At 39.9% G+C, this 16,578-nt stretch overlaps 1 protein-coding gene across 4 annotated transcripts in view; it reads left to right on the top strand.

Moving 5' to 3' along the window:
- Positions 1-16,578, top strand: part of THEM4 (thioesterase superfamily member 4) — a 44,649-nt gene that overhangs the window by 26,299 nt on the left and 1,772 nt on the right. For 3 of the 4 annotated variants that reach the window (XM_047727044.1, XM_047727045.1, XM_047727043.1), the window contains 2 exons: positions 1,771-1,930; positions 2,805-2,915. In XM_047727044.1, the coding sequence (XP_047583000.1) occupies positions 1,771-1,930; positions 2,805-2,915 (271 nt within the window). Of the gene's footprint in view, positions 1-1,770; positions 1,931-2,804; positions 2,916-13,374; positions 13,500-16,578 lie in introns of all 4 variants that reach the window. The other variant, XM_047727046.1, reaches the window with a different exon arrangement.

The raw sequence follows: 16,578 nt of genomic DNA on the forward strand, positions 1-16,578 counted from the left end.
ATGGGCAGAGAGGCAGGGAGAGAGAGAGGGGGAAGCAGCCTCCCTGCTGAGCAGAGAGCCCGATCTGAGGCTCGATCCAAGGACCCTGAAATCATGACCTGAACCGAAGGCAGAGGCTTAACCCGCTGAGCCACCCAAGCGCCCCAGAAATTTTCAACTCTTAAGTAAAAAATTAGAAGGGTTTGTTGCTTATTAACTGAAGTTCCAGTGTCAGAGTTAGATGGCTCTCAGAGTCATTGAGGTTTATCTCCTTACTGTCTGGATAAAGTGTGGAGGATGGAACAAGTTCTAGGCAAAGAACTCACTTTTCCCAACTCCTATGATATTGGTCCTCCATTTTAACTGTCTGGCTCCCTTAATTTTCTCCACAGCCACTAGAGTGCATATAATGTGTGCATACACAATGTATGCCACTTGTGGAGCAGACAGAGTCTAAAAGGGCACCTGTCCCCGGGGATGTTCATAGCCTAAAATAAAGGCATTCTCCCCTCTTCTCCCAAGTAGTCTCATCTTCTATCCTTTTCAAACTTTGTAAATACAAGTTTAGTAACAAAAATTTAGTGTTAGGCATGGCAAATCATGATGATGAGCCGAGAAAGTAGAGTTTGGGGAATTAAATCTTTTTTTTTTTTTTTTTTTTAAGATTTATTTATTTATTTGACAGAGATCACAAGTAGGCAGAGAGGAAGAAGCAGGCTCCCCGCTAAGCGGAAAGCCCAATGCAGGGCTCGATCCCAGAACCCTGGGACCATGACCTGAGCCGAAGGCAGAGGCTTTAACCCACTGAGTCACCCAAGCGCCCTGGGGAATTAAATCTTAACATTGGTGTGTAAGTTTAAACACGCCCTACCTTCAGAACAATAGCTTTCAGTCTTTGCTTGGAAGTGACCTACGTTTTGACTCGCAGCCCACTAACACACAACTTGGGCACAGATGTGTAACTGAAAAAGCGTGTCTAAATAAGAATACTGTTTGTTGCCTGGAAGCATTCTATTTCTTTTAAAGTCTGATTACAACTCACTAATTTGATTTTACTAACCTTAATGCTTCTAACCCTGAATTTGGGGCTTTAGAGTCCTAGTCACACAGAATATTCAATTGAACTGGACCTGATTTTGATTCAGTATGATAACTTTTCTTCTGCTGAGGCTAGACTCAATTCTGCAGAGAAAACCTCCCTACTGTTAACACTTAATTTTCTTTAAATCCCATTTAAACCGTACTTGTTCCAAGAAGACTTTGTACCTTATTTACTATTTGATTTAGTGTACCTTCAGCATTGATATACTGTATTTCCTGATTGCCATGTGTGAGTAAGTACTTGGTTTTGATTTCATTTATGTTTACTCTGTCCCCAATTAGACTGTTAAGTCCATAAGGGCAAAAATCCTATATTCTTTTTTTTTTTTTTAAGATTTTATTTATTTATTTGTCAGAGAGATCACAAGTAGGCAGAGAGGCAGGCAGAGGAGGGGAAGGAAGCAGGCTCCCCGCTGAGCAGAGAGCCTGATGTGGGGCTTGATCCCAGGACCCTGGGGTTATAACCCAAACCGAAGGCAGAGGCTTAATCCGCTGAGCCACCCAGGTGCCCCAAGACCCTATATTCTGTTTCTGTGGAATGCTCCCATTCCCTCTAATTTTGTACCTGGTTGACATTTTAATCAGTCATCCATTAACCTGTGGTTCTTGCACGGTACAGATGCTTAGCTCTGTCAGGGCATCTTTCTCATCCTGTTTTCTCATATGCTCATCCACCTCATTTCCCTACAGATGCAAAGCCTGTGAAAGAAGAACCATTGTCACAGGCTCGGCTCTTTCCCAGAAGCCTTGAAGAAGGTCTGGGGTTTGAATATGCGATGTTCCATAATCATGTTGAAAATAGGACAGTTTGCATATTGCAAGGAGGTCCTTACCTGCAAGGAATACCTGGGTAAGAATGATAGCATCCCATTGATTAGTAGCATCTGAAAGATGGCTAGCTTGTAGTCATACATATCTATAGACTACAATAAAGGCATTGAAGTGGCAATGTAGATACATATTTATTGACATGGAAAGATGTTTATAAATATTAAATCTCAAAAGTATGAGACAGGGCAAAAGAGTATCATTAACATGTTAACTGATTTGTCACTAGATGGTGGCATTATAGGCCTTCCGATTTTTAATTTATTTTCTTTGTTGATCTGCCTTTTCTACATTTCTCAAAGATTTTATTTTTTTTTTTTTTAAGATTTTATTTATTATTTATTTGACAGAGATCACAAGTAGGCAGAGAGGCATGCAGAGAGAGGAGGAAGCAGGCTCCCTGCCGAGCAGAGAGTCCGATGTGGGGCTCGATCCCTTATTTATTTATATGACAGAAAGACACAGTGAGAGAGGGAACACAGGCAGGGGGAGTGGGAGGGGAGAAGCAGGCCTCCCGCCTAGCAGAGAGCCTGATGTGGGCCTTGATCCCAGGACCCTGGGATCATCACCTGAGCCGAAGACAGCTGCATAGCAACTGAGCCATCCAAGCGCCCCTGCATTTCTTAATTTTTATACAGTGTTATATACAGTTAAATAAAACAAATGAATTAGTATCCCATTACCATTAAGTTCTGGTGTATTAGCAACACTATAGTATTATGCTAAGAATAAAATAAATCTGGCGACATGGATATTATTTGAGTTCATTGAACATGGACCAAGTGGACCTTTCATAAGTAAATTATATGGAGATGTGCTTGGGTAGTTTCTCTCCAGAGGCTCTGTTTTTAGACCTTCTGAAAACGTTTTTCTTCTTTTTCTTTTGTTTTAACTAGATTCCTTCACGGAGGTGCCATTGCAACCATGATTGATTCTACTGTTGGTATGTGTGCAGTTATAACTGGGGGAGCTGTCATGACTGCCAATCTCAACATCAATTTTAGAAGGTAAATTCCTGGGTATTACCTGCTTCTTACATGTCCTGGATCAGGCAGCAGACCTTGAGACAGAGATTGGTGTGCACACGGTAAAGGAAATGCTTCTTATGGAAGCATCTCTTCTTATGAAAGTACCTCTTTCAGAGATACTCAGGTGGGCAACACATTTGCCTTCTTTCTACTTGGTTCTTTTCTGTAATCAGTCCTTTCTGTAAAGGGTACCATTCCTGCATTTTCTGGAATTGTTTGGCTTCCTGACAGTTCTCTGCCTGTTGATGTGGGGAGAGGGTTAATGAGGGCTCTTAGATTGTGCCAGACATATATAAACCCCCAAATGGCAGTTGTCTGGTGTAAATCCACCAATATGCATAGATGTTCTTTTTTTTTTTTTTTTTTTAAGATTTTATTTATTTATTTGACAGACGGAGACCACAAGTAGGCAGAGAGGCATGCAGAGAGAGAGAGAGGAGGAAGCAGGCTCCCCGCGGAGCAGAGAGCCCGATGTGGGGCTCGATCCCAGGACCCCAGGATCATGACCTGAGCCGAAGGCAGAGGCTTTAACCCACTGAGCCACCCCGGTGCCCCCATAGATGTTCTTTTCACCTGTCAGCTCAGTTGTTACCATGACCTTTAATAGAGTAAAAATACTGTGAAGGCCGACATAACTTTATCTTCATTGTTCTCTGTATGTAAACTGCTTCAAAATTAAACCTATCAATCATAGCCATCCTTATTTTTAATTATAGCTATAGTTTTATAGTTCTTGTGTTACTTTTTCCCTTTTTTCAGAATCATTAGGGACTCCTGGCTTTCCATAACGTAGTCCTAATCATCACACTCTTTTCTGTGCTTAAATTGCATTTGGCCTGTTAGGAGTTTCTTTGGACCTAGGTCCTGTCCTTTCAGTTCTTTCCAGATGGAATTTTAAGTACTTTGTCTCCAGAGTGACAGTATAATGTAGTGGTTAAGAGGACAGACGTTGGAGCAGGTTCAAATGCCCATTTTGCCACTTACACCTGTATGGCCTTAGACAGGTTTCTTAACCTCTCTATGCTTTAATTTCCTCATCTTTAAAAAGAGGATAATAATATCCACCATAAATACAGGGTCATTATGAGCTGTAAATGAGTGAATGCATGTAGAGCACTTAGAACAATATCTGGCCATATAAGTACTCAGTGAGTGTTGGCTGCTTATTATTATTATTGTTAGTGTTGTTACTATCATTACTTTTATTTTAGCAACAGTGAGGTGTATCTATGCCAAGACATATAGTAGCTACTCTGTAAAGATTGCTGATTTCTTTTGAGTGGAGAATAGTGCAAAAGACTAGGAAAATATTAGGTGTGTTCTCATGGTGGGCAGGATAACCTTGCTGCTCGGCCATTTCAGTGTCACAGCTGGAAAATTCTTAACATTTAGTAAGTTTATGAGTTCACATGGTATTTAGTTTTTTTTTTGGTATCTTTATGATATTTTAAATTTTTTTTTAGAGATTTATTTATTTGTCAGAGCATGCACAAGCAGGGGGAGCGGCAAGTGAAGCAGGCAGAGGGAGAAGCAGACTCCCTGCTGAGCAAGGAGCAGGTCCAATCCCAGGACCCTGGGATCATGACCTGAGTCCAAGGCAGATGCTTAACTGACTGAGCCACCCAGACATCCCCACAGTGGTGTTTTAGATTTAATGGGCTTTGTGCCTATATATATATATATATATATATATATATATTTTTTTTTTAGATTTTATTTATTTATTTATTGGGCAGAAACACAGCGAAAGGGAACACAAGCAGAGGGAGTAAGAGAAGGAGAAGCAGGTTTCCTGCTGAGCAGGGAGCCTGATGGCGGGGTTTGAGCCCCAGGACCCCAGGATCTCACAACCAGATCCAAAGGCAGATGCTCAATGACTGAGCCATCCCGACACCCCTGTGCCTTATATTTTTAACATTTTTTGAGTAGTGTGAAATATATTCATATTGTTATGAAACTAATCTTTAGAACTTTTTTATCTTGCAAAACGGAGACCCTATACCCATTAAACCTTAACTCCCTATTTTCCTGTCCTTAACAACCCCTGGCATCTACCATTCTACTTTCTGTTTCTATGAATTGACTAAGTATATATATATATATATATATATATATATATATATAAATATATATATGGACTCATACAACATTTCTCTTTTTGTACTGGCTTATTTATTTAGCAAATGTCCTCATGTTTTATCCATGTTGTAGCATGTAACAGGATTTTTCTTTTTCTTTCTTTTTTTCCTTAAAATATATATATTATTATTATTATTAAATATTATTAAATATATATTTAATTATATATTATTATATATTTATATATATATATATATATTTTAGAGAGTGAGAGCAGGTGGGAGAGGTACACAGAGAAAGGGAGAGGAAGAGAATCTCAAGCACACTCCCCGCTGAGTGCCAAGCCAAGTGCAGGGCTTGATCTCACAACCCTGAGACAGCTGAAATCAGGAGTTGGAGACTTAACTAAGCCTCAGGCATCCCAGGATTTTTTTTTTTTTTTTTTAAGGCTGAATAATATGCCATCATGTATATATCACATTTTGTTTATCCATTCATCCATCATTGAACAGTTGGGGTGTTGCCACTGCTGACCTATTACAAATAATGCTGTAATGAATGTGAATATGCAAATATCTCCGTGAAATCTTGCTTTTAGTTCTTTTGAGTAAGTACCAAACAGCGAGTAGAATTGCTGGATTACATGGTAGCTCTATTTTTAATTATTTGAGGAACCACTGTACATGTTTCCATAGCAGCTGCATCATTTTACATTCCCATCAGCGGCCTATCTTTTTGCTAGCCTGTGTTATCTTGGATTTTTTGTTTTTGCTTTTGTTGGATAGTAGCCATCCTAATGGTATGAGGTGATACATCATTGTGCTTTGATTTGCATTTTTTTAAAAGATTTTATTTGTTTGAGAGAGCACGAGTAGGGGGTGCAGGCAGAGGGAAAGGGGAGAAGCAGACTCTCTGCTGAGCAGGGAGCCTGATGCAGGACTTGGTCCCAGGAACTTGACCTAGGAAGACGGACGCTTAACCAACTGAGCCACCCGGGTACCGTCCATTGAGTGGTCTTAATATTCTTAATGAAAATCATTAGACCAAGATGAGAGGGTTTATTTCTGGGCTCTCTGTTCTATTTCATTGGTCTGTATGTCTGTCTTTATGCCAGGACCACACTGTTTTTATTACTTTGTAATATGTTTTGAAATCCGGAAGTGTGAGACTTGGAGCTTGCTTCCCCACCCCTCAACACTGTTTTTGCCATTCAGGGTCCCGTGAGAATCCTATGAATTTTAGGATGGATTTTTCTTTTTCTGCAAAAAATTAAGCTACTGGGATTTTCTAAGATTGCATTGAATATGTAAATTGGCTTGCATACTACTGACATCTTACTAGTATTTCTTCCAGTCCATGAACACAGATACTTTTTCCATTTATTTCTGTCTTTAATTTCTTTTAACAGGGCTTTGTAGTTTGCAGTGTACACGGTTTTCTTGCCTCTTTGGTTATGTTTATTCCTAAGTATTTTATTTTTCTGTTATTTTAAATATAATTATTTTCTTGATTTTCTTTTCTGATTGTTCATTGTTAATGTATAGAAGTGGAATTGTTGAATAGAAGTGACAGAAGTAGGTATCCTTGTGTTTCTGATCTAGGAGGAAAAGCTTTCAGTCTTTCTTCATGGAGTATGATGTTAGCTGAGGGCTTTTCTTTTTTCTTTTTTTTTTTTTTTTTAATTTTTTTTATTTTTTCAGCATAACAGTATTCATTATTTTTGCACCACACCCAGTGCTCCATGCAATCTGTGCCCTCTACAATACCCACCACCTGGTGCCCCCAACCTCCCACCCCCCACCCCTTCAAAATTCTCAGATCGTTTTTCAGAGTCCATAGTCTCTCATGGTTCACCTCCCCTTCCAATTTCCCTCAACTCCCTTCTCCTCTCCATCTCCCCTTGTCCTCCATGCTAATTGTTATGCTCCACAAATAAGTGAAACCATATGATAATTGACTCTCTCTGCTTGACTTATTTCACTCAGCATAATCTCTTCCAGTCCTGTCCATGTTGCTACAAAACTTGGGTATTCATCCTTTCTTTTTTCTTTTTTTTTTTTTCTTTTTTTTTTTTTTTTTTACAGCTTTATAAACATATATTTTTACCCCAGGGGTACAGGTCTGCGAATCGCCAGGTTTACACACTTCACAGCACTCACCATAGCACATACCCTCCCCAATATCCATAACCCCACCCCCTCTCCCAACCCCCTCCCCCCATCAACACTCAGTTTGTTTTGTGAGATTAAGAGTCACTTATGGTTTGTCTCCCTCCCAATCCCATCTTGTTTCATTTACTCTTCTCCTACCCCCTCAACCCCCCATGTTGTATCTCCTCTCCCTCATATCAGGGAGATCATATGATAGTTGTCTTTCTCCGATTGACTTATTTCGCTAAGCATGATACCCTCTAGTTCCATCCACGTCGTCGCAAATGGCAAGATTTCATTTCTTTTGATGGCTGCATAGTATTCCATTGTGTATATATACCACATCTTCTTTATCCATTCGTCTGTAGATGGACATCTAGGTTCTTTCCATAGTTTGGCTATTGTAGACATTGCTGCTATAAACATTCGGGTGCACGTGCCCCTTCGGATCACTACGTTTGTATCTTTAGGGTGAATACCCAGCAGTGCAATTGCAGGGTCATAGGGTAGTTCTATTTTCAACATTTTGAGGAACCTCCATGCTGTTTTCCAGAGTGGTTGCACCAGCTTGCATTCCCACCAACAGTGTAGGAGGGTTCCCCTTTCTCCGCATCCTCGCCAGCATCTGTCATTTCCTGACTTGTTAATTTTAGCCATTCTGACTGGTGTGAGGTGATATCTCATGGTGGTTTTGATTTGTATTTCCCTGATGCCGAGTGATATGGAGCACTTTTTCATGTGTCTGTTGGCCATCTGGATGTCTTCTTTGCAGAACTGTCTGTTCATGTCCTCTGCCCATTTCTTGATTGGATTATTTGTTCTTTGGGTGTTGAGTTTGCTAAGTTCTTTATAGATTTTGGACACTAGCCCTTTATCTGATATGTCATTTGCAAATATCTTCTCCCATTCTGTCAGTTGTCTTTTGGTTTTGTTCACTGTTTCCTTTGCTGTGCAAAAGCTTTTGATCTTGATAAAATCCCAAAAGTTCATTTTTGCCCTTGCTTCCCTTGCCTTTGGTGATGTTCCTAGGAAGATGTTGCTGTGGCTGACGTCGAAGAGGTTGCTGCCTGTGTTCTCCTCGAGGATTTTGATGGATTCCTTTCTCACATTGAGATCCTTCATCCATTTTGAGTCTATTTTCGTGTGTGGTGTAAGGAAATGATCCAATTTCATTTTTCTGCATGTGGCTGTCCAATTTTCCCAACACCATTTATTGAAGAGGCTGTCTTTGTTCCATTGGACATTCTTTCCTGCTTTGTCGAAGATGAGTTGACCATAGAGTTGAGGGTCCATTTCCGGGCTCTCTATTCTGTTCCATTGATCTATGTGTCTGTTTTTGTGCCAGTACCATGCTGTCTTGATGATGACAGCTTTGTAATAGAGCTTGAAGTCCGGAATTGTGATGCCACCGACTTTGGCTTTCTTTTTCAATATTCCTTTGGCTATTCGAGGTCTTTTCTGGTTCCATATAAATTTTAGGATTATTTGTTCCATTTCTTTGAAAAAAATGGATGGTACTTTGATAGGAATTGCATTAAATGTGTAGATTGCTTTAGGTAGCATAGACATTTTCACAATATTTATTCTTCCAATCCAGGAGCATGGAACATTTTTCCATTTCTTTGTGTCTTCCTCAATTTCTTTCATGAGTACTTTATAGTTTTCTGAGTATAGATTCTTAGTCTCTTTGGTTAGGTTTATTCCTAGGTATCTTATAGTTTTGGGTGCAATTGTAAATGGGATGGACTCCTTAATTTCTCTTTCTTCTGTCTTGTTGTTGGTGTAGAGAAATGCAACTGATTTCTGTGCATTGATTTTATATCCTGACACTTTACTGAATTCCTGTACAAGTTCTAGCAGTTTTGGAGTGGAGTCTTTTGGGTTTTCCACATAGAGTATCATATCATCTGCGAAGAGTGATAGTTTGACTTCTTCTTTGCCGATTTGGATGCCTTTAATTTCCTTTTGTTGTCTGATTGCTGAGGCTAGGACTTCTAGTACTATGTTGAATAGCAGTGGTGATAACGGACATCCCTGCCGTGTTCCTGACCTTAGCGGAAAAGCTTTCAGTTTTTCTCCATTGAGAATGATATTTGCGGTGGGTTTTTCATAGATGGCTTTGATAATATTGAGGTATGTACCGTCTATCCCTACACTTTGAAGAGTTTTGATCAGGAAGGGATGCTGTACTTTGTCAAATGCTTTTTCAGCATCTATGGAGAGTATCATATGGTTCTTGTTCTTTCTTTTATTAATGTGTTGTATCACATTGATTGATTTGCGGATGTTGAACCAGCCTTGCAGCCCTGGAATAAATCCCACTTGGTCGTGGTGAATAATCCTTTTAATGTACTGTTGAATCCTATTGGCTAGTATTTTGGCGAGAATTTTTGCATCTGTGTTCATCAAGGATATTGGTCTGTAGTTCTCTTTTTTGTTGGGATCCTTGTCTGGTTTTGGGATCAAGGTAATGCTGGCCTCATAAAATGAGTTTGGAAGTTTTCCTTCTATTTCTATTTTTTGGAACAGTTTCAGGAGAATAGGAATTAGTTCTTCTTTAAATGTTTGGTAGAATTCCCCCGGGAAGCCGTCTGGCCCTGGGCTTTTGTTTGTTTGGAGATTTTTGATGACTGTTTCAATCTCCTTACTGGTTATGGGTCTGTTGAGGCTTTCTATTTCTTCCTGGTTCAGTTGTGGTAGTTTATATGTCTCTAGGAATGCATCCATTTCTTCCAGATTGTCAAATTTGTTGGCGTAGAGTTGCTCATAGTATGTTCTTATAATTGTCTGTATTTCTTTGGTGTTCGTTGTGATCTCTCCTCTTTCATTCATGATTTTATTTATTTGGGTCCTTTCTCTTTTCTTTTTGATAAGTCTGGCCAGGGGTTTATCAATCTTATTAATTCTTTCAAAGAACCAGCTCCTAGTTTCGTTGATTTGTTCTATTGTTTTTTTGGTTTCTATTTCATTGATTTCTGCTCTGATCTTTATGATTTCTCTTCTCCTGCTGGGTTTAGGGTTTCTTTCTTGTTCTTTCTCCAGCTCCTTTAGGTGTAGGGTTAGGTTGTGTACCTGAGATCTTTCTTGTTTCTTGAGAAAGGCTTGTACCGCTATATATTTTCCTCTCAGGACTGCCTTTGTTGTGTCCCACAGATTCTGAACCGTTGTGTTTTCATTATCATTTGTTTCCATAAATTTTTTCAATTCTTCTTTAATTTCCTGGTTGACCCATTCATTCTTTAGAAGGATGCTGTTTAGTCTCCATGTATTTGGGTTCTTTCCAAATTTCCTCTTGTGATTGAGTTCTAGCTTTAGAGCATTGTGGTCTGAAAATATGCAGGGAATGATCCCAATCTTTTGATACCGGTTGAGACTTGATTTAGGACCAAGAATGTGATCTATTCTGGAGAATGTTCCATGTGCACTAGAGAAGAATGTGTATTCTGTTGCTTTGGGATGAAATGTTCTGAATATATCTGTGATGTCCATCTGGTCCAGTGTGTCATTTAAGGCCTTGATTTCCTTGTTGATCTTTTGCTTGGATGATCTGTCCATTTCAGTGAGGGGAGTGTTAAAATCCCCTACTATTATTGTATTCTTGTCGATGTGTTTCTTTGATTTTGTTATTAATTGGTTTATATAGTTGGCTGCTCCCACGTTAGGGGCATAGATATTTAAAATTGTTAGATCTTCTTGTTGGACAGTTCCTTTGAGTATGATATAGTGTCCTTCCTCATCTCTTATTATAGTCTTTGGCTTAAAATCTAATTGATCTGATATAAGGATTGCCACTCCTGCTTTCTTCTGATGTCCATTAGCATGGTAAATTCTTTTCCACCCCCTCACTTTAAACCTGGAGGTGTCTTCGGGTTTAAGATGAGTTTCTTGTAGGCAACATATAGATGGTTTTTGTTTTTTTATCCATTCTGATACCCTGTGTCTTTTGATTGGGGCATTTAGCCCATTAACATTCAGGGTAAGTATTGTGAGATATGAATTTAGTGCCATTGTATTGCCTGTAAGGTGACTGTTATTGTATATTGTCTCTGTTTCTTTCTGATCTACTACTTTTAGGGTCTCTCTTTGCTTAGAGGACCCCTTTCAATATTTCCTGTAGAGCTGGTTTGGTATTTGCAAATTCTTTCAGTTTTTGTTTGTCCTGGAAGCTTTTAATCTCTCCTTCTATTTTCAATGATGCCTAGCTGGATATAGTATTCTTGGCTGCATGTTTTTCTCATTTAGTACTCTGAATATATCATAGCTGAGGGCTTTTCTTACATGGTTTTTATTATATTGAGGTAGTTTCCTTTATTCCTAATTGTATTTGAGATTTTTTTTTTTTGTGTGGAAACTTACAGCTTTTATTTTTATCGTTAATCAGAACCAAGAGAACATTTCTGAAAGAACTAATTTTGCTTTTCATTCACCCAGAGCATTATATATACATGCACGCCTACTCTCGGGTATAGACATTACTCAACTAAACTCCGCAGGGTTGCGGCTGGAAATGGAGTCAGACTGGCAACAAAGCATTTCCTGAATGCTTACCCAGGGTAAATGATAAAATGTCTACCCATTACCCCTGCCTCCCGCCAAAACAAAGAAAGGGGTAATTGTTGAATATGTACAGATTTTTTTTTTTTTAAAGCGCAGAGAAAAGCTCTGGGTTTTAAATCTACTCCTTATTTCTACATACCAACTCTTTTCTGTGGTCTGAACTTGCATGCTAGTTACTGTCAAGAACTGGTGGCTCCAAGGTGATTCTGTATTGTATTTGAGATTTTTAACTCCTCACCCAAACTGTCACCATACCTTCTCTTATATAATCCTGTGTCTTACCAACCACCTCTGTATCATTTGAATGAATCAAATGAAAATTAGAATAAATTTGCTAAAATCTACCAAAAAACAAAATGTGATTTTGATAGCAGTTGCATTAACTTAAAAATCAACTTGGGAAAAATGGTCATCTTTACATATAGTCAGTGGTTTTTTACATTGACTTTATTTTATACATTTATATATATACATTTTACTATACATTTATACTTAAATATATTTTTACAGTGTATATTTTTTTATACATTGACATTAAACAAATAGTTTTATACTATTTATACTATAAAATTAGATTCTAGAGATGGTTTTTCTATATGATAAAGAATATATTTAAATATGTTTAAAGTAATAAAAGTGGAATTTGGTTGTTCTATCAGGAGGTTCAGGAAAAGCTAATGGGAGCGAAACCAGGGCAGAGGTAATCATTTGTGATGACTTCCCTTCCACCTGGAGTAGTTCCTTTCTGTGGTGGCACTGTAGGAGCAGAGACCCCATCGTGCTCCACATTACATTTCTGCCAAGTAACACTTCACCTTTGAAAAGGTACCTCTTTCATCATGGCACTCTGTCTCCAGGATTCCCAAAGGCCACTGTAGCCACTGGTCATGTGTAGCTATTTAAAATGAAATACAGGGGCGCCTGGGTGGCTCAGTGGGTTAAGCCGCTGCCTTCGGCTCAGGTCATGATCTCAGGGTCCTGGGATCGAGTCCCACATCGGGCTCTCTGCTCAGCAAGAAGCCTGCTTCCCTCCCTCTCTCTCTCTGCCTGCCTCTCCATCTACTTGTGATCTCTCTCTGTCAAATAAATAAATAATAAAAAAAATAAAATGAAATACAAATTTATTAAATTTAAAGATTCAGCAGCCCCTCTTGGGTATTCATTGTAAGGTGGCTACTGTAGTGGACAACTACACCAGAGGTGGGACATTTCTGTTACTATGGAAAGTTCTCTTGGACGGCCCTAGCTTAGTACATTAAGCTGTTACCTGCAGTTTGTTGTTATTGGGTGTCTTTCTGGTGACAGTCACTCTAAAGGGGATTGGGTGAGAAATTTGGATTATGATAGAAAATGAGACCTCCCATGGCCCTGTTTTCATTTCTTTAAAGGATTCCAGTACCCTTCAGAGTTTGCTCTCAGATGGGACAGCCTATGCCATTGAAAAGCTGGAATCCTCGTGGTCTCTGAGGCTAACATCAAGGGCAGCCTGGGTTCAGCCCAGGGTTAGGGGTGTCTGATCTGAGAAAGTTCTATCCGTCACATGCTGATACCAGCTATCAGAGATTTCTAGCCCTTCATAAGCACTTGGTCATTTCAGTGTTATATAAATTTAATAAAAACAAATTTTGTCTCTCTCTTTTTTTTTTCTGCAGGCCTATCCCCCTTTGTTCTGTTGTTGTGATAAATAGCCAGCTTGATAAAATTGAAGGAAGGAAACTGTTTGTTTCCTGTAATGTCCAAAGTGTGGATGAAAAGACCCTATACTCTGAGGCAACAAGTAAGAAACTGCTACTATGCCTTTTTTTGGTTTGGTTTAGTTTCTTGGGTTTTGTGTTTGGGGACTTGGAAGTGGTTGGGTTTTGTTTTTGTTTTTGTTTTGCTTTGGCTTTATAACCCACAAATGCCCAGAAATTCTCAGTTCCCTATCATGTAAAAATATAAGTTAAAGGTATTCTTAAACACTGTTGAGAGCTACTTGCCAAAGTCTATCAAAACTATAAAGTCATGGGGCACCTGGGTGGCTCAGTCGTTAAGCGTCTGCCTTCGGCTCAGGTCATGATCCCAGAGTCTTGGGTTCAAGCCCCATGTGGGGCTCCCTGCTCAGTGGGAAGCCTGCTTCTCCTTCTCCCATTCCCTCTGCTTGTGTTCCTCTCTCGCTGTGTTTCTCTCTGTCAAATAAATAAAATCTGAAAACAAAAAACAAACACCCCTACAAAGTCATTGTACTCTTTTTCACTTATTTCTAGGATTTATCCCACAGGTGTACTAAAGTGTGCAAAATTACAATGTATATGTTGCTCTACTATCACAGTAATTGTGTTACTCTTGTAAAGATACTTGGGAGAGCAAAAGATTGGCAGAACACAGATACCCCTCAGTAGGAGACTGGTTGAGCAACCATTTTTGTGTGTGCCACAAGAAATTTTGTGGAATGTTATGGTACCATAAATAATAAGGAAATTCTTTAGCTATGGGGCTATCTCATTAATACATATTGAATGAAAACCCTAAGATACAGGACTGTGAATGTGGTATCATTATCATTAATACAGAAAATGTAGAGACCCTTTGCATTCTCTTACCCTTTTCTTCCTCTTTCCCTTTTACTCCTTCCCTCCTTCCTGAATAATTTATTCCAAAAACCATTAGGTAGAGTGGGCAGGATAGGCTTGGGATTGACCAAAGGCTGCGGTGAGGTATGGCTGTGGTGAGGTATGGCTATGATGGCTTAGCACCATGTTGGAGCCTGAGTGGAATGAAGTGCAGGTGGCCCAGTGCAGGGTGTCAGAGACTTGTGGGATGGTGGCATCTATACAGGCTGGCTGCCGAGAGGGGAGCCAGGTGCCTTACTGTCAGAGAAGGGATTTCCAGATATGGAAAGAGAAAACTAGAATGAATGCTGTGGTGTTGGTTGGAATTGAAGGTCTTGGACGTGAATGTTTTCTAGTCTCTTGCTCTTAGAAATAACATTGTGAGTAACATCGTATGTTGTCATTTTACACACATTTTGGCAAGTTAATCTCCAGTGGTGCCAGAGGAGACCATTCTTTGTACTAGTCTCACAATTTTCTGTCAGTTTGACATTTCAAAGTAAAAAGTGGGAGAGAGGGGGAAGTATTTGTATATTCTTGTGTTGAATAGACCTTCAGGAGTGCCACACAAACTTTGGTTTCCTCTGGGAGGAGGACCAGGTAGGTTGGAGGGAGAGGCCACCATAGGCCCTTGTGTGTAGCTTGTGGCATGATCATGTCAGTGGATTAGCAGGACAAGAGCTAGGTTTCGTGGCACCTAAAACTTGCACAGTTTAAAGAATGCAGAATTGGGTACAAATGTGAGTCTTTATTTAAAAAGAGGAAAGAAACTGCAGCATTGCTGCTACTGCTGCTGCTGTCTGGACATACAGGTCCCTTGCCTCTGTGGTTTCTCTAAGCTGTTCACCACAAGTGGTTCCAGATTGTATCCCTGAGTACTCATGGCCCCTCGACTGACTGGGCCTTTGCAAGGGAAGGAGCCCTTGAAGCCTTACATTCCTTAGCTTCAGCTGGTAGACGAGTTAATTTAGATATCCAGTGCTTTTTGTTTGTTTCTATTCTATTTTTTTTTTTTAATTTTTTTTTTTAAGATTTTATTTATTTATTTGACAGAGAGATCACAAGTAGGCAGGGAGGCAGGCAGAGAGCCGGGGAAGCAGGCTCCCCGCCAAGCAGAGAGCCCGATGCGGGGCTCGATCCCAGGCTCGATCCCAGGGTCCCGGGATCATGACCTGAGCCGAAGGCAGAGGCCTTAACCCACTGAGCCACCCAGGCACCCCTGTTCTGTTTTATTTAATGGACCTCAGATGCCCACATTTGGCTTAATCAGAATCTTTGAGTTAGGACACAGTAGGCATCATTGATGGCATGAAACAGTCATCTTTTATTTCTTTATTCACTGAAGTATTTTTCAGTTTAATAAGAAACACCCTGAAAACCTACCATCAGCCAAGAATCAGAATCTTGCTATCATCTTCTATCTAATTACTTTTCCCATCTCATCCTCCTGCTTTCCTGAGGTTTTTGAAGTATAATAAACATAAAATGTTAGGGGTGCCTGGGTGGCTCAGTCTTTAAGTGTCTGCCTTCAGCTCAGGTCATGATCCCAGGATTCTGGGATCGACCTCCCTGCTCCGGTGGGAAGCCTGTTCTCTCTCTCCCACTCCCCTTGCTTGTGTTCTCTGTCAAATAAATTTAAAAAAAAAAAAAAGTTATATTTGCTTATACCTAATTTTTATTTTAATAAGTTTTATCAAGAATATATGTGTGTACTTAAGGAATGTACAGTTTAGTTGTTCTGAACTTGTAAAAAGATCACACTGTATGTATTTTTCTGAGCGTTGATTGTCTTTTCATTCAGCTTCACATTTCTGAAGTTCATTCTGTTGTTGGCGTGTAGTTTCCTCATTTTTCCTACTTAGTGATACTCCATTGTGTTACTATACCACAGTGGATTTATATCCTCTTCTGATGTTGGGCTTTGGATTCTTTTTTATTTCTATTTTACTTTATTTTTTTAAAGACAGGCAGGGAGAGTAGGGGGGCGGGCAGGTTGGGGAGAGAGAATCTTTTTTTTTTTTTTATTTGACAGAGAGAGAGATCACAAGTAGGCAGAGAGGCAGGCAGAGAGAGGAGGAAGCAGGCTCACTGCTGAGCAGAGAGCCCGATGCGGGGCTCGATCCCAGAACCCTGAGATCATGACCTGAGCCGAAGGCAGAGGCTTAACCCACTGAGCCACCCAGGTGCCCCGGGGAGAGAGAATCTTAAGCAGACTCTACACCCAGCCTGGGGCCTGATGTGGGCCTCAATCTCACGACCCTGCGA

The sequence above is a fragment of the Lutra lutra genome, chromosome 4 (genome assembly GCF_902655055.1).
Source record: "Lutra lutra chromosome 4, mLutLut1.2, whole genome shotgun sequence".
Taxonomy (NCBI): Eukaryota; Metazoa; Chordata; class Mammalia; order Carnivora; family Mustelidae; genus Lutra; species Lutra lutra.